Source organism: Nyctereutes procyonoides, unplaced genomic scaffold (genome assembly GCF_905146905.1).
Source record: "Nyctereutes procyonoides isolate TBG_1078 unplaced genomic scaffold, NYPRO_anot_genome, whole genome shotgun sequence".
Taxonomy (NCBI): Eukaryota; Metazoa; Chordata; class Mammalia; order Carnivora; family Canidae; genus Nyctereutes; species Nyctereutes procyonoides.
In genome coordinates, this window is record NW_026575133.1 from 44,532,020 (window position 1) to 44,550,910 (window position 18,891).

General features: G+C 38.7%; 1 protein-coding gene and 1 long non-coding RNA gene across 3 annotated transcripts in view; one reads left to right on the top strand and one right to left on the bottom strand.

Annotated features, from left to right (window-relative positions):
• LOC129493674 (uncharacterized) overlaps nucleotides 1-18,891 on the top strand; it is a 73,811-nt gene that overhangs the window by 28,183 nt on the left and 26,737 nt on the right. The window contains exons 2-3 of one of the 2 annotated variants that reach the window (XR_008661187.1): nucleotides 3,012-3,082; nucleotides 10,441-10,604. This is a non-coding gene — a long non-coding RNA (uncharacterized LOC129493674). The remainder of the gene's footprint in view (nucleotides 1-3,011; nucleotides 3,083-10,440; nucleotides 10,605-18,891) is intronic. The other variant, XR_008661186.1, reaches the window with a different exon arrangement.
• Nucleotides 7,856-18,891, bottom strand: part of DAW1 (dynein assembly factor with WD repeats 1) — a 45,511-nt gene continuing 34,475 nt past the window's right edge. Inside the window, exons 11-13 of the mRNA XM_055300064.1 lie at nucleotides 12,451-12,527; nucleotides 10,415-10,577; nucleotides 7,856-7,954 (exon numbers count right to left, since the gene is read on the bottom strand). Of these exons, the coding sequence (XP_055156039.1) occupies nucleotides 7,920-7,954; nucleotides 10,415-10,577; nucleotides 12,451-12,527 (275 nt within the window). The 3' untranslated portion in view covers nucleotides 7,856-7,919. The remainder of the gene's footprint in view (nucleotides 7,955-10,414; nucleotides 10,578-12,450; nucleotides 12,528-18,891) is intronic.

Genomic DNA, 18,891 nt, shown 5'->3' on the forward strand with positions numbered 1-18,891 from the left:
TCAAATAAGTAAATAAAATCTTAAACAGAAATATTTACCATCCCAAGAAAATAGTAGCAAAGCCAACTCTGTCCAAAGAGATGCATCCAACATTTCCCAAAAGGTAGAATGAATAACAACCCTAGTCTTCATTGTACTTAAGCTTCCAGACAACTTTTCTGGGATTTCCAGCTCTTGCATTCCCATAAACTCATTTTTAACCTCCAGGTAATGCAAACTGAAATTCTGAACTCAAGAAGAAATTGAGTAGAGAGAAATTGATGGTTTTGCCTTTATGTGCAGAATTCAAGGAGCCCTGTGAAATATACACACAGAAATATGCACACCCCTTTATCAGTTCTTCTCAATGTATTAAGCCAATATCCATTCTTGAAATTTCTTATAAAAACTGGGGTCCTTCAGGGAAGGGGAAGAAAGTGGAGGAAGGTAAGGAAAAGAGGTAAAAGACTCAAAGTGATACCAACTCCCTGGTGGAGTCTTCCAGAGATCATAATTAATTGTCCTCAGAAGCCTATAAAATCCCTCTAGGTTCACCCTAGGAAAGCAGGGTACTCCTAAAAGTAGCATTCCCAAGCATAGACTACTCTCATATCACCACCCCAAAGTCAGAAAGTATCAAACCATGAATTGTTATGAGAAAACATTTTAAAGGCTTCTGAGTCTTGTCATTTGAAAAGCATCAAATACCAACTGGATCCCCCCCTTTCTGAGCCAGATTTTGGTATAATAAGAAAGTATTTTTCCTGTCATGACTTCATCCTTCAGGTTTCATTTTTTTATTTCACATATAATTGTACTCCTTCAAAATATACTCTTAGCTCTAAAAAAAAAAATAAATTTACAAACTTCCATAACCTCCTTTCCTACCAAAAAAGCTAATCAAGTTGTTTGTAACTAGCATGGTGTCTTAGAGACAATAAACAGTTGTTAAAAGGTATAGTCCAACTCTGAATTTTTCTAAAGAATTAATACAAATATCTTTATGGTTTATATCTTTTTCCTCATGAGGTCAATGTTTGATTCCCTTTAAATAATATATCTCTAAATACAAGGAACCAAGTATATTATGCTGGGAAAACCAAGAAAACTGACCACTTACCAGTTGCAAAAGATTGTGAAAACAGATTGAGCATTTGATAAGTTTTTATTGAGGTAAAATACACATAACTCAAAATTAGCCATCTTAATGTGAACAATCCATTACCATTTAGTAGATTTACAGCGTTGTACAATCACCACCTCTAATTCCAAATCATGTTTATCACCCCAAAATAAAACTCTGCATCCATTGAGTGACTACTCCCCATTTCTCTTTACTCACCCAATCTCTGGCAACTAGCAATATACACTGTCTCTATGGATTTACATATTCTTGGTATTTAATATAAATGGGATTACCCAATATACGACTTTCATGTCTGGGTTCTTTTACATAAGCATAATGTTTTAAATTGTAGGTGTACCTACATGATAGCATATATCAGTACTTTATTCATTTTTTATGGCTGAATAATGCTCCATTGTAAAGATATATCACAGCTTGCTTATCCAAGCACCCCACTGGTAGACATTTGAGTTATTGAATACTAAATAGTGCTACCGTGGGGGATCCCTGGGTGGCGCAGCGGTTTAGCTCCTGCCTTTGGCCCAGGGCGCGATCCTGGAGACCCAGGATCGAATCCCACGTCGGGCTCCCGGGGCATGGAGCCTGCTTCTCCCTCTGCCTCTCTCTCTGTCTCTCTCTCTCTCTCTCTCTCTCTCTCTCTCTCTCTCTCTGTGACTATCATAAATAAATAATAATAAAAAAAATAAATAGTGCTACCATGAACATGAGGGTACATAGGCTTAAGTACCATTTTTCATTTTGGGGAGGACATTTACTTAGAGGTGCAATTGCTGGGTCATACGGTAATTTTATATTTAACTTTTTGAGGAATATCAACATCGATTTTTAAATTTAAAAAAATCATAAAAGATGGAGCTTGCCAATAGCAGAGGTGAATGAATTCATGGCCAACCATAATCTGACCTAGTTGGGATCCAGGATTTCACCAGAATGAGTACAGCTGTGGAGAGGACAATTTGCTGTGGTAAAATCTCTACTCCCTTTAACCAACAGGTGGACCTGTCCCATATTTAAGAATGATAAACTCATTCTAATATGAGGGAGAGGGGATCCCTGGGTGGCGCAGCGGTTTGGCGCCTGCCTTTGGCCCAGGGCGCGATCCTGGAGACCCGGGATCGAATCCCACGTCAGGCTCCCGGTGCATGGAGCCTGCTTCTCCCTCTGCCTATGTCTCTGCCTCTCTCTCTCTCTCTCTGTGACTATCATAAATAAATAAAAAAAATTAATATGAGGGAGAGGAAAGAAATAAATGTGAATCATGATCTTCCACTGGGTTATTGTATAAGTAAGTCAAAAATTACTACCTAGGATACAAACTGCATTTAAAAATTAAATTCTTTGTAATAAATGACCATTAAAGAAATATCCAGAGTCAGAAATGCAGTTAAATGAATCAGAAAAAAAAAACCATGTAGTATGATCCATTAATCATCTTCATTTAATAAAACATTGATTTCATTAAACAAAATTAACCCAATTTACTTAACATAAGGAGTATGTTTTACTTTGGCTTTTGTGGTTTATTTTGCTCTGAGTTTTCTAAACCCTTCAGTATTTTTCAAATACTTTGTTTTATATATATATATATATATATATATATATATATATATATATATATCATTACGTTGTTACTAGATAGATAATTTTATGTTGAGATTAGATAATTTTACTAAGCAATTAAACAAATACATGTTTTAAGAGAAGAGCAGCCCTATTTTACATGCTTGTGACCTCACCTTTGTTTTCATTGTCTTGGCACAATTTCAACAACCTGCATTTGTAAAATGGGTTCCACAATAAGAATGAGTGGGGACCTGGTCTTACTCTGGCTGTTGTTGTCCAGTGCAGAAACTTCCAAATGAAAATGAACAACTTGCTCTTACAGGTTCACACAGGCCAACCTATTACTAAGCAGACCTCCTAGGTCATTACTGCATCTACTTTTCTACTCTCCAGGTAAGAATACTAAGAATCTGAGCACTTGCACTTTTCTAATTCCCAAAGCTTTTGTTTTTAATTTTCAATTAGTATCTGTAATGTTTGGAATAGACATTTGTACTGTGTTGCAATATAATTGCTAGAAGTAGGAATTTAGGATTACCAGGCCACAAGGAATTGGGATCCCGTCACTAAATAATTGCATGCATAATAAAGGTTCAGATTCAAACTTTTATTAATTGGAAGAAAAGCACCACACTTCATGTTTATTTGTTAAAAGTTATTCAGGAGATTCAAAGGAAATCTAGACAATTAAAAAAAAAATCCATGCTAGTACATAAAACACACAGCAGCTGTGTTGAAAAACTCAGGCAGCACATCATTATTTAAGGCCTCTTTAGGCTAGATGAAGAACACAGCCTTTCTATGTTTGAATTCATGTCTGGCTACCCACTGGCTGAATGATCCTGGGGAAGCCACTCTCCCTCTCCTGGATTATGTGTTACCGACTCTAAATTCAGGCTCTATTAATTCCTTCATCATTCCTCTTTATTAAATGATCTGAGTTAGGCAAAAGTCCTGGAAACCATAAAATATGCAACTATTTGGAAAGGTTTTGTTCTTGGTTTTGTTTTTTCCTATTTACTTTAGAAATCAATCATCTGATAGAGCAAAAGGAAGCCAGGATAATTAAGCAGAAGATTGTCTCGATATCTAGTACAGAGGTAGTGAGATTATAGATTACAGATTAAAATGGCAATAAGACTGGATAGCTAGGGTTTGTTTTTTAATTTAGGAAAATGTTTATGATTTGGTGGACACAGAGAGAAAATAAAGAGTGAAAAATGAGATCATTGCCATCAGTGGTAGGGATACAACTGCTAAGATGTTAGGGTAAATGGAAATAGAAAGGGAAGTGAGAAGTTCTCTTCTGGATTTGATGAGATTAGAGAGATGACAAGATCTTAAACCAAGAAAACATGTCAGCCATCTTGCAACGTGGAAGGACACACTCAGGACAAGCCAGCAAGGATGACACAGAGGAAAGCCTCCAAGCTCTGCATCCTTGGGTCATCTTGCCCCTAAATAACCAACTTTGTGACTGACTTTAACTGTTTATTTTACTTCTTCAGCCAAAACCATCCTACTCAAGATAAGAGTAAAGTTGAACTGAACAAAAAATAAAATAATCTTGGTAAGATGACTAAAGAGATTATAGATATTTTGAGTCAGTTTACAATTGCGTTTAAGAAGGGATTTGTCTTTAAATATCGTGATTGCTTTTTCTTTTTGCTACAAATTTTTCCCCTTTGGAGAAACAACAAGGTAAGCTGTTTGAAGAATAACAGCAGCAGTGGAAAAACAGAATGTAATCTGCTTGTGATTTAATAGATTATTGATGTGTTTTTAAATGGCAATGTAAAAGTTGCATGTCTAAAAAGCACTGTTTCATTCAAAAAGCATTTATTTTGTCTCTAAATTAGGCATTATGCTAAATCATGAGCCCCTGCAGTTTTACATACACGTTGCTAAAAAAGATATTTCATTTTTATGAGGACGATTCACTTTCCTAAAACCCTATCCTAAATCTGAATCTATGAAGATGGATTAGACCATAATCATTTATATTGATGATAGTTTCACATCTCAGCAACTCTGTTAGAGACAAAAATCTTTTTTAAAAGGACAATGCTCCTAGGGCTCTTACATATTAATTGATAAAAATTTGAGTTAGAAAAAAAAGAAAATTTGAGTTAGATTTCTCCCCAGGATACCTATTATACGTTAAAGTGAGTTATATTTCAACTATCACTTCTGAGTAAATAATGCTATATTCCTTCCTGAGAAATATGTTCATATATCAAATACAGTTTTTTAAGATGACCATTAAGTTAATGATTATAATAATAATGGGAAATATTTTTCATGCTTGTAATGTGCCAGATAGTCCCAATCCTCAAAACAAGAATTATTAATATCACCACCTCTAGCTGAAGAAACGAAGGCAGCATGCTGGGATCACTTGCCCAACAATTAAGAGCTGGAATCAGAATATATATTCAGGCTCTCTGACTCCAGACCCCACAAGTACTTCACTTACACCCTACAATACTCCAGATGAAAATAAAGTGAGGGTATTATCACTTATTTTATAATCTTAGGTATCCAAACATTTAAAAATGTAACATTATTTTTAAAATGTAGCTTAAAAAACATTACTGGAAGAAGTATAAACTTCTAGTTATAAAATAAGTCATAAGATGAAAAGTAGAGCATAAGGAGTATAGTAAATAATATTGTGATAGTGTTGTATGGTGACAGATGGTGACGACACTTCTCATGATGAGCACTGACTAATGTATAGAATTGTTGAATCACTATGTTGTTCATCTGAAACTAATATAACATTGTGTGTCAACTATACTTCAATAATAAAAAAAGTGCTACTGGATGGTTAAGCTACTGGTCTGACTCTTGATTTCCACTCAGGTCATGATCTCAGGGTAGTGAGATCGAGTCCCACCTCGGGCTCCACGCTGGGAGTGGAGGCTGGTTGAGATTCCTTCTCCCTCTCCCCCTGTCCTTCCCCCCAGCTAAGGCACATGTGCTCTTTCTCTCTCTGTCTCTCAAAAAAAATGCTACTGGAAACTTTAATATTAGAGGAAAGTAGGAAAAAAATTAGAGGAACCTTTTCTGACTGAGGGGCTTCCTACAGCTAAATAAGTCAGTGAAGTAGGGAATGATCTCCATGACCAAACACTGGCTCTCTCTTTTGAATGATACAACAAAATAGTCTTACCTCCATCCCTTAAGCCATCAAACAATCAGAGAGAAGAGACAATGTCAGCTTATTCTTCTTGGTTTCATAAATAGCTCAATTTTGTCCCAGGTTTCTCTAATCCAAGCTCTCCTTGGCTTCACCATCTCTGAATATTCCCCTTTCAAAATCTGCACTGAAAGTTTTCTTTTGTTTTCCTTTTATTTTTTGTCTTGGGTGTTAGGTATCCACAGATGATCTGAGGGGTAATTCTCAGTCCCAACCTTCCTACTGATTCATCTGATGTTCTTCCCCCATCATTGTTTATTAAGTATGGAGGGTAATGGAGCCAGAATCACTAACATGTGATGTTGTTGATAGATTATTTCACTTCAGTGTGACTTACCTTCCTCCTTTTCAGATCAGGACTGCTGCTGCTCAGAAACAGGTGGTGGGAGGGTTGCTTGTATGGGTGATCCAAGTGGAGTGACCACTGTTGTTATTATTACAAAAATGACTCCAGAAGATTCTCATCCATTCTCCTGCTCTAGGTTCAGGTATCACTGGCTTTATATTGTGCTTTATCTTTTAACAATAATTTTAATATGCATTACAGCACTTTAACATAGTAAAGCCTTTTAAAAATAGTTTTTAGTATTTCAGTAGCAATTGAGTTGGTGTTTGATGATTTTCCCTCAATTGTTTTCCATCCAGATTTTTTAGTCCATTAGTCTGAGGGTCTATTTTGTTTTCTCTTCTGGAGAAAAATCTGCCCATATATTTTACATCCACTATGAATCCAGAATATATTTGCTAATAAGTGAGATCCATTTTGCTTTCCCTATATGCTACCCTCATTTTACTTAATGAAGGCCATCAACTTTTTTTCTGGGGGAAGGAGGTATAGATATACTTTCAAATATGAGGGAAGGAAGATTAGGCTTCCAATTTTGCCTTTCTCATTCTTGGCTGCACAAAGCAAAATCACTAAAGAAGTAATACAACTTTTGGTCAAATTCCAAACTGGTGCAGCCACTATGTAGTATGGAGTTTCCTCAAAAAAAAATGAAAATAGAACTACCATATGATTCAGCAGTTCCACTTCTGGGTATTTCCCAAAGAAAATGAAAACACTAACTGGAAAAGAGGTATGTGCCCGCATATTCATTGCAACATTATTTCCAATAGTCAAGATATGGAAACAACCTAAGTGCCCATCAACGGATGAATGGATCAAAACAATGAAGTGTATAAATAGAATGGAATATTGCTCAGCTATATAAAAGAAGGAAATCTTAACATCTGCAACAACCTGGATGGGCCTTGAGGACATTATGCTAAGTCAGACAGAGAAGTAACAAATACTGTATGTTCTCACTCATTTGTGGAACCTAAAAAGTAAAAACAGAAAGAAAAAAAAAAACCCTCTCTGAACTCCCAGATCAGTGGTTGCCAGAGGCAGAGTGTTGGGGGATGGGCCACATGGGTGAAGTTTGTCAAAAGGTACAAACTAATAAACAAGCCTTGAGGATGTCATGTACAACATGGTGACTATGGTTCATAATACTGTATTATATATTTGAAAGTTGCTAAGAGACTAGATTGTAAAAGCTCTCAAGAAAAGAGAAACATACATCATAAATTAGAGGTACAAGTCACTAAAAACTACTTCCAAGAACTTTAGTCAACAGAAATTATAATAGCCTTCAAAGTGGAATCTAGGAGATTATGCTAAAATAAGTCAGAGAAAATACAAATATTGTATGTTCTTAGACTTAACACTGTTAAGTCACTCTGGTTTCCTTTGTCCCTAGCACGATGCTACTAAAAATAAAAACAAAATTGAAAGGACCAGTGACACTTGCCAAACATTATGCTCTTTCCTGTCATTTCCAACAAATAATTTCAAGAAATGATATAACTTTATCAGTTTTAATGGTCATATCTGTGAAGCTAAGGACAGTGTAGAAATAGTTGATTTGTGGAAAAAGAGAAAACATGAAATATCAAAATGGTTCGCTCTCTGGCTCTCTGTAAAACTCCAGGTCTTGACCTCCGTTGCTGGCAAATCTGCTCATCAACTGCCTTTTTCTTCGGTCAGCGCCATATCCTACATGTATTATCCTTGCTACCTAATAAAACAAATTTCACAAAGTCATTTTTTCTTTATTTCAATCACTAACTCTCCCTTTTTACTTACAAGTTGACATTTTTTCTGGACCATTGACAATCGATGATCAATATACTCAATGTGCTCAGCTGTGGAGACTGAGCCACTCTGGCATTTTGGGGGTGAGATTTTTTTTTTTTTTTTACTGATTCCTGTGAGTCATCAGTTGTGCAAGTGAATGTTTTACTCACAGGAGTGAGACTCATGGCATCTCAGAATTTGAGCCCTGAGAATGCAGCCGCTCCAGCCTATTCCCTCTGTCCTCCCCTCAGACAACGCGGTCAAGTGGAAAGACCGTGAATTCGAACATTTCCGGATCTGGGTGATTAACTTCTGAGGAGACAGCATATTCTGCTTCAGAACATTTCAAAATGTCAACAGATTTTTCTCATTGTTGGTAAAATGTGAAATGTGCATTCTCCCATCACCCCCACTGCTATGATAGATACTCTTCCAAAGAAGCTCTGATAGAGTGTTGCCCAAGGGCGCCATTCACATTCATTCTGCTTTTGGAAATGACCACTCGGGTATGGAGCAGTGCCGAGCACTGCTGGTTCTCTGACCTTCAGGAGTCAGACACATAACATCAATATAATAAGTATGTTGATTACATGGATAGGGAGAGCCTGTGAAAACTATCCATTCCACCAAAAGTTACCCTATCTTCTAAAAAATGTAATGACCATGCTGGCCGTGTTCCTTCCATTTTGTGATTCCAGCCCCAACTTTAGGCAGTCCACTAAAAATCATGCAATTAACCACTCCTGGGTCCATCAAGAAAAGGGGGGTAGATCCGTTTGGACAACATGATTGCTCTGCTGATGGCAAGACAGAAGAAGTGTCACCCCCTTCTAGTAAGCTCCACCATCCAGTGGCCAGTATTTAGCACTTCGGGGCTTTGGGAGACACGAAATCAGTAGTGTCATAAAGAGCTCAGCCAGCACCAAAACAAGGCACAGACAATGTTCCTTCCCTAAAGTCTCTAGGATCTCCTGTGGCTCAGGGAAGAGGTACCATGCAACTGGTCTAATATGAGCCATGAAGACCAGAAAAGGCTGGTGTTCTGACAAAGCAACCCTAGCTTCCTTTTCCTTACTTGGCCATAGCCTCCTGCATGAGCTTCTTGTGCTCCTATCACCACCTCTCACCTCTTTTTTTTCCTCGTCATGGGAAAGGATTTGACATTGTGCTCACAATAAAATATATGGGTCATTGTGGTATTGCCTTGAGAGTACTTACATTTTAGAGACACTACCAAATCACAAACTCCAGAAAATAATCCATAATTTGAGAAATTATCCACAATTAAATAGAAAGATGAGGCTCTTAGGGCAAAAAGAGATTATTCTCAGCACCCTGAAGTTTAGATGACTAGGAAGCTCCTCAATCGGCCAATATAGAAAGCCAACCTGGCACATGTGACATTTAACTTATTAGACCAGTTAAGCAATTTGGAAATTGCTCAACACCACAATAATCACTGGGAGTTAGGCAGATTTGGTCCTGTGTGCCCCCTTAGGATGCCCCTAGCCCACGTCACTATAACACCCACTCCCTGCCAGGTCCCCCTCTGGAGGCACCGTACTAATATCACACCATATTCTCGTCACTTTCCACAATCAGAGTTAACCTTTTCTCATTCCAGTCCTTACAAAACATTTCTAATATAATTAATTCACAGTAGATTGTTCATGGTTGAAAAATGCTCAATAGATGTTCTCTTCTCCCCAAATATTAATGTGTTAGCAAGGGGCATCCAAGGAGAAAACAACATAGCTCAAAGAATAAATCTCTCATGAGCTGTAAGTCCAAGCGTACAGAACTTGGGGCCTAACATCTTTGAGTTACTAACACTGAAAACAAATGAATATTAAACATTCCTCAGACAATGCCTGGGGAAATGCGGTAAACCGGTAAGGCAGGCTACTGAATTCTTACTTTGTCAAGAGCAACTAAAATTCAAAATTCACCAGGCCTTACAGTCAAAGCTTACACGTGCAGCTCCACATGCAACTAAAATTAAACAGTGGGTGTAACAAGCACGGGCATGAGCCAGGGACCCCAGGAGAGAGGGAAGGGAGGGCAGTAAAATCCTTCTGATACTCAGCTTAGAAACTCTAAGAGCCAATTTTTTTGGGGGGGTCTAATAGCCAATTTTTTTTTGTCTAATAACCCATTTATTTATTTTTTTGATTTTTTTTATTTATTATTTATGATAGTCACACAGAAAGATAGAGAGGCAGAGACACAGGCAGAGGGAGAAGCAGGCTCCATGCACCAGGAGCCTGACATGGGATTCGATCCCGGGTCTCCAGGATCACACCCTGGGCCAAAGGCAGGCACCAAACTGCTGCGCCACCCAGGGATCCCTAATAACCCATTTAAAAAGAAAACCAAGTCTATGTGTTTCTCTCTCCCATACCTGTAATGATTATGTCGCCTTTATAGTTGAAAGCACATGAAAAGATCTCATCCGTGTGCCCCTCAAGAACCTGGAGGCACTGACCAGTCTGAGCATCCCAGATTCTAGCTGTTTCGTCAGCGCTGCCAGTCAGAAGACGATTCCCTTGGGGGTTGAAAGAAATCTACAAGAGGGAAAGGAAAAATGACAGGTTTGTGTAATTTGATTCCTGATATATTTTTAATCTGCAAAAAGGGGACATTACTAAGCACTTGTCATCTTCCCAGCTTGGCATTTATTCTTACATAGAACAGTTCCTCCCTGAGGGGGGAAAGAAGTACAGGAACCAATACAGGAAAATTAAAGTCTAGCCAGAAGAGTCTAATTGGCCACTGTCCCCCTCACCCCACAGTTCTAAGGATAGAGACCACAGCTCCCTTCTAATTCGAGTACTCCCCACCTAGCTTCTTTCCAAAGACTCAGGATGTGAGTCTCTCCCTGCAAACTGAGAGGCAGAGCCCTGGTGTGGGTGGGAACACAAGTTAGGCTCCTTCAAACCCAAGCGCCCCCTATAAGCCAACTTCCTGTAATCAAAAGCATATGGATCCTCTGTCAATCTGTGCCACAGAATGAGTGAACAAGTCAGGGGGGACTTTCATTCTACTGCCACTCCAAATCACATTGTATAAATATGTTCTGAGTGCTTCCTATGTGCCAAGCGTTGTCAAATGGTATCTGAGCGACTGTCAAAGGAAATGGTTAGTTCACTATTCCTTTGGGTGCCATGCTTATAACCCTCTCTAAATCATCATTAGACAATGATTTGGGTTACATCCTCTATGACTGCAGGTTTGATAAGGGCAAGACTTAAGGGTATGGCTTTTTTTTGTCCCTGTGTCCCCAGTACAATGCCTAGCACAGTAAAAGCTCTCAAAAAGCATTTGTTGAATGAGTGAATGAATGAATGAATGAATGAATGTTTTAACTTTGTATCCCATAGAAATGCCATTGCTGAATGGTATTCAATAAGTAACATATCACAGAAGCTTAAAATGCAATAACATAGTTTGGGAACTCTTTATATTCACACAGACACAAACGTATGTGTATTTGTTGAGTGGGACACATCATGCATGTCAATGGCTACTAGACCGGTCACTCAGAAGCATGGCCTGGGCTCTCTTCCCAGACTGTCTCCCACATCCACATTTCCCTGTCTTCCCCCTTCATGCCGGTCCCTAAGGCCTCCTAGCCTATGGGGAAGATGTGCTCTGTGCAGCCTCAGAGACCAATCTTAAAGGGCAGGAGCTCCTGACCTTTAGCAGGTGCAAAGGAAGGAGGGCGGAAGCAGAGCACAGCACAGGGCAGTTCCAGGGTCCAGGGGCAGCCTTCTGAGACCAGAAGGAATCAAACTGACACTTTAAAATAAAGGAGCAAATCTGATCTCATATGTGAGACCAGGGGACTGGGCTAGCTGGGTAGGAGCTGAGAGTCACCAAGTCTTGGCCTCTCCAGTTTTCAGAGGACACAGCTAAACTTCAGATCACTGATGAGAAGGCTCTGCTCAGTGAATCAGCTTGTGGGAGGAGCTTATACAAAATCCTAAAAGTTACAGCTTTGAAGTTTCAAAGTAGGTCATTTTAAACTCTGTTAAGTGTTAAATATTTCCAAAAAAAATACTTTCTAAATTGCATCTAACTTACAAAACATTTGATACTTGCTGCACAGCATGTTTTTTGCATAATGTATACTTGTGTGTCTGCTAGGACCAGGAAAAGCACTTCATATGTTTCTTAAATAGCTTTAATAGGTATTTTCAGCTAACTCAGTCTTTTGCTGATGGCTGAGAAAAATGCTGTTTTATACTTTTTAAAAGGTTTTAGGAATCATTTATTATAATAAGTCTGACCTCACACCTGAAAATATAGTTCTTAGGTAACTGATTTCTAGAAAGGCTGAGATAATTGGACAGGCCCTAGTGTCAACAGACCTATTTGCACTAAGCATGCTAGGTTTTTAAAATTAAATGAATTTCTCCCAATGAGAAAGCAACTCACCTTTGAAATTTCACCTTCATGGCCTTCTAATTTCGTAAGGCACTTTCTTGTGGCTGCACTGAAAACTCTTGCTGTTCCTTTTTGAAAGAGTGGAGATACATATAAATTCATCTGAAATATTGAACTTTGAGTCGTGTGCCCTGAATCATGTAACCTCTATCCCTCTGACATACTGGCTCTGTGCTACGGTGAGACTTGCCACCTAAAACTATAAATGTAAGTGGGCACCTCTGTGGGGGAAGTGGGGGAACAGTGTGCTTCTCCAGCCCTGAGCTTATTAGAAGAAATGATGGCTTCCAAGATAGAAAAGGTTAGGCGATGGCGGTGGAGAGGAATCCAGAAAGAAGGAGATTTTAAGGGGAAGTGGCGGGGGGGGGGGGGGATCAAAACAAGTCTCGAGAGGCTGGTGATGAAATAAGCTGCCAGACTAGCATCACACACCAAATAGGAGTCTAAGGTTACAGAAGATTCGGGAGGCCTTCCTGAAAACAAGCAACAGCTGCTTCTCACTGGGCAAAGAACAGGCACCTGGGAAGCCTTCTTACAGAGAGACCTGGTAGGATGGTTTGTTCCCTTTTGTATCCCTGGGGCCCAGAAGTATCAAACTTTCAGTAGACACTCAGTAAATGGATGCTGGCTGGCTGGATGACTGGATGGATGGGTGGACATATGGATGGATGGGTAGATGGATGGACATATGGATGAGTGGACATATGGATGGATGAATGGATGGACAGATGGACATATGGACGGGTGGGTGGGTAGATGGATGGATGGACATAAGGATGGTTGGGTGGTTGGATGGATGGATCGATCAATGGACATATGGATGGACACATAGCTGGCTTGCTGGCTGGCTGGCTGGCTGGCTGAATAGACATATGGATGGATGGATGGATGGATGGATGGATGGATGGATGGATGGATGGATGGACAGATGGACATATGGATGGGTGGGTGGGTAGATGGATGGATGGACATATGGATGGATGAGTGGTTGGATGGATGGATCGATCAATGGATATATGGATGGACATATAGCTGGCTGACTGGCTGGTTGGCTGGCTGGATGAATGGACATATGGATGGATGGATGGATGGATGGATGGATGGATGGATGGACGGACATGGCTGGATGGGTGGATGGGTGGATGGATGATATATACACTTTCTTAGAATTAAGGGATGGAGGAGTTAAAGAAATGTAGAAGGAGAAAAATAGCAGTAGTAAAATTGTTGTCAAAAAAAAGTTAAATTTTTTTCTGGCTGAGTGAAGGCTGCTCTCTTATTGCCATTACAATATTACAGAGAGGCAAAATTAGCAACGATAAGGAATTTTGGGTACTTAATTTTCATTCATAGAAAAGCAAAGCATCATAGTAAGTTTTTTTACTTGGCTTCTGACAATGCCAACTTCAGGAAGAAGTAGATGAAAATTGCTATTTTACAATTAATATGACTAAAAATGTAAAACTTGCTAGTTGGACATTTCAAAAGCTTTAAAGTGCCTAATGTGTTTTAAGAATATGTTAATAGGGCCCCTGAGTGGCTCAGTGGGTTAAGCATCTGCCTTAGGCTAAGGTCATGATCCCGAGGTCCTGGGATCAAGCCCCAAGTCAGGCTTCCTGCTCAGCAAGGACTCTGATTCTCATCCCCCACCACCCACCTCCACCGCTTATGCTTTCTGTCTCTCAAATAAATAAATAAAATTCCTAGCTCTCTGTCTCTCAAATAAATAAATAAAATTTTTTAAATCTATTAATATTGGGGCACCTGAGTGGCTCAGTCGGTTGAGCACTTGACCCTTAGTTTCAGCTCAGGTCGTGATCTCAGGGTCATGAAATCAAGCCTCATATTGGGCTCCATGCTCAGCAGAGAGTCTGCTTGGGATTATCTCCCTCTGCCCCTCCTCCCACTCACTCATTCCCTTTCTCTCTCTCTCTCTCTCTCTCTCTCTCTCTCTCTCAAATAAATCTTTTTTTAAAGTGTGTTAATATAACAAAAGTGAATATCTTTCATAGAGTAGTTCTCTAAACTTCTCAAAAGCATTTTTACACTTCAAAAAACACAGAAATAATATTGCCTGAAACTATATTTTTAAGACAGAAATATGAACAAGACACCAAAAAATAGTTCAGCCTTGAGAGTAATTCCAAGGAGGGAGAAAAAGGTGATAAATGTGAAGAAACAGATGTAGCTTCACAGCTTCAGCTAACCCTGCTGAATAGATCCAATTTTAAGAAGGGAATGAGAAGCAAGAACCAGAGTTCAGTAAACAAGATTTCTGTAATCTTCGAGACTTCTTAGAAGGCACAGAATGAGAAGAGGCTTACCAAACACACCAAAAGAAAAAAAAAAGATTTTTTTTTTCTTGAAGTAGTGTCTTATTGACAAGGAAAGAATGGAATACTGCTAGGGGACATGACCAATGATAGAGAAAATAAAAGAATTATTGAACTTGCAGTTAATTCTAATCCATTCCTCAGCATCCTGAACCTCAGTCCCTGCTGGTTTCTCCCCCCAACCCATGGTGATGACAAACTCCTAGCATTATTTATAATCTAAAATTCTCTACATGGTGAGACTCTATGTAAAACACATATATGGTATTCTTTACTTTCTCCCTCTCCACAGTACATCTCCACAAGATGTACTCTCTCTTGTCTTCATTGATGCATCCCATATTGCTAAAAACAATTCCTGTCACAAAGTAGGCTCTCTCTTCTTTCTTGTTGGATTTTTTTCTGTATCAGTGAGAATGATATTTAAAATGAAAAAGGAGGGATGATTTTAAAAAGATGAGCTCTGTGAGAAGATGAAAAAGTAAGGAGTTACTCTCAAAAATAGAGTTCCCCGAATTCAGGGCTTTCTGTATCCCAGGATACAGAAAGAACTTCATGTATGATCAAAGGATCACCTTTGAAAAGTCCTAGTGAGTAAAAGAACAGCATGCAAATGTAATTTTGAAGAGGGAGACAAAGGTGGTGTAAAGACCGTGTAATTAAAATGAATCACTGGCAAAATTCTATAACTGATTAGAACACAAAGGATATGTGAATACTTAACAGTATGTTAGTCACACGGAGCAAATGCAGGCAAAGAACAAGTCATATTTGAAGAAAGCATTCCATTTTTGCTAGAATTTCTTAAGTGGCTGTTAAAAAGTTTAGATGGACATGAGGTAGAGTCACACAGGGTCAGTCATTAAGGGAATTAGGTATAATGAAATATTTGTGATTATCAAATAGATGAATCAAACACAGTGTAGGCTTATGCTGTTGACATGATGATGACATAATCATAGTATAGCATGATTCATGGAGAGGTGACACAGATATATTGTCATAGGTGGTCATCATGGAGATGATGCTGACATAGTAGATCATGCGTGGTTGTCCAGAAGATGAAAACACATCATGTAGCATTATTCATCCCATCAAACAAGAGAATGGAGACATTGTGTAGTCATCTGTAGACTACAGGAAGATGGCACATACACAGTGTAGCAACAGATGGGGTCATCAACAGATGGCATGGATGTGTTGTAGCATCACATATGCCCATCATGGATATGAAACACACTGCATCATCACACATAGATGCAAAATAGTGTAGCATTCCACATAGTTATCAAGGAGATGACATAAACAGGGTATAGCATATACAGCATATATCCCTATGAGGTTGTCAAAGGCATGAATAATAGCACAGCATTATGTATTTTTTCCAACATCCAGTAGTAATGGCATACCATGACACATACTTAAGGCATGATGCAGAGTGTAGCATGACATGTTTTTGTCAAGGATATGGTGCAGACATCATGAAGCATCATTCACTCTCATCAAGTTTACCATACTATAGCATCATCCATGGCTACCAGGACATAGGGAAGTTGCTAGGTAGCATCATATACAGTAGGTTAAGAGATGATACATAGTGTAGCATGATATGTGGTTGTCATAAAGATGACCCATAGCATAGAATCACATATGATTATCAAAGACACGGTGCACACATGTCACATCATGGGATTTGCAAGGAGAGAAGTCTTCAGACAGAAGAAGCAAACATGCTGTAGTCATACATGGTGCTAGGGACCAAACTGTGTCCCCCACAAAATGCATGTGTTGAATTCCTAGCCGTGAGTACCTTAGAAGTTGACTTACTCAGAGATTGGGCCTTTAAAGAAGAAATGAGGTTAACACGAGGTCGTTAGAGTGGGCCCCCACCCAATATATTTGGTGCACTTACAAGAAAAATGGATGAGGACACAGACATATGCAGAGGGAAGACCATGTGAACACACGGGGAGAAAACTGCCATTTGCAAGCCTCAGAACAAACTAATGCTGCCAACACCTTGATCTTGAACTTGCAGCTTCCAAAATTATGAGAAAATAAATTTCTGTAGTTTAAGCCACTTAGTCTGTTGCACTCTGTTATGATAGTTCTAGCTAATACAGTTATCCAAGAGATAATGCAGTCACAGTATAGTACCACATGTGCTTGTCACAGACAGAGTGTAGCATCATACATGGTTGATGAGATGGCATGGATAATTCACAGCATCATAAATGGTTGTCAGAAGACTACCCATAACACAGCATCATACATGAATATAAGAAAAATATGCAAACATAGTATATAGCTTCATCCATTGTCAGAGGCATGATGAGACATAGTATAGCTTCATACATGGTTATCAAGGAGATGACCCAGAAATAGTGTAGCATCACTTTGGTGTCAGGGAAATGATGCAAATATGGCATGGTGTCATTCATTATCAGGGAGATGACATATAGTGTAGTGTCATGTGGTCACCAGAGTGATAACATAGACATAATTTGTGTCATATGTGAATATGATGGACTCTTGACACAGACATATAGTAATGTCATTGGTGCTTATCAGGAATATGAGACAGATATATTCCAGCAGAAAAGATAGTTAGGAAAATAACAGAGAAATAATGTGTCATTCATTATACTGTTTTCCAAATGGTACAGACATGGTGTAGTGTCATACATGATTATAATGGGCATGATGCAGAAATACTTTAGTCATGCTCTATAGTATCTGACAAGGTTGTTAAAGGGATTAGACAGTAATAGTAGAGCATCATATATGCTTGTCTGGGAAATTTCACATAACATATCATGTATTCTAGGATAATGATGCATGTATTATGTAGCATCATGCATGGCCATTGAGGAAACTCTCATAGCATAGCATCATACATGATTTTTAAGAAGATGTAGATATAATACAGCTCTATATGTTGTTGTGAAAAACATGATACAGACATAGTATAACATGATACATGTTTTAAGGTGATAACACAGAAGTAGCATAGCATTGTAATTTATTGTCAGGGAGCTGATGTGGTTATCAGGATATGATACACAGTGTAGCATCATGTTCGGTTACCAGAAAGATTATGCAAGCAGAATGTAGCATCATAAATGGAGGTTAGTGAAGTGACACACTTTAATCTCACATAAATTCATTAATTATAGACATAGACACCATAACATAGGAGCCTACCATGGAGATGATAAACACTACTATAATATCACACACACAGCACTCTAGAAAAAAAGGATAGTGTGACAAACGGACTTCAAAGACATGATCTAGATAAAACATAGAGTCATGTAGTTTAACAAATAAAGGGATACTAACATAATAGACCTTGAAGACATATTTGTCAAGGTAAATTAAAACATAGCAGTCAAGTAGATGATATAGACACAATATGGTATCATATATGGTCATTAGAGGGATAATGTAGACTTAGCGTAGCTCCATTTATGGTCATCAGGTGGATAATATAGACATAGTAGAGCATCATATTTGATCTCCAGGGAGATGATAGTTTAGCATTATACATCGCTACCAAGGTGACGTCTCATAGAATAGCATCACATATTGTTACCAAGGAGATTGTGTAGACTTTGTATAGCACCATGCAAGCTTGACTAGATGATGCAGATAGAGTGCAGCAGTGTGTTTTTTAAATAATAACAAAGTCATGGTGTAACTTAAAACATAATTATCAGTTATATGGAACAGACACAACGAAGCATCATATGTGGCTATTAGAGGGATGATGTAGATTTAGTTCAGCTCCATACTTGGTCATCAGTTGGATGACACAGGTGTGGTGTAGCATTATCTGCAGTCTTCAGGAAGATGACACATACTCCAGCATCATACTATTATCAAGGTGATGGCTCATAGGACAGCATCATACATGGTTGTGTGATGTCATAAGATGACATAGACTTATAGCATTACCTGTGCTTGCCAAGGAGATGGTGGAGATGTAGCTTCACATTTGGTTGTCAAGGAGATGATGCAGACATTGTATCACATGTAGTTATCAGGGATATGGTATAGACATAATGACAGGGTTGCCAGTGAATGATGCAGAAGTTGT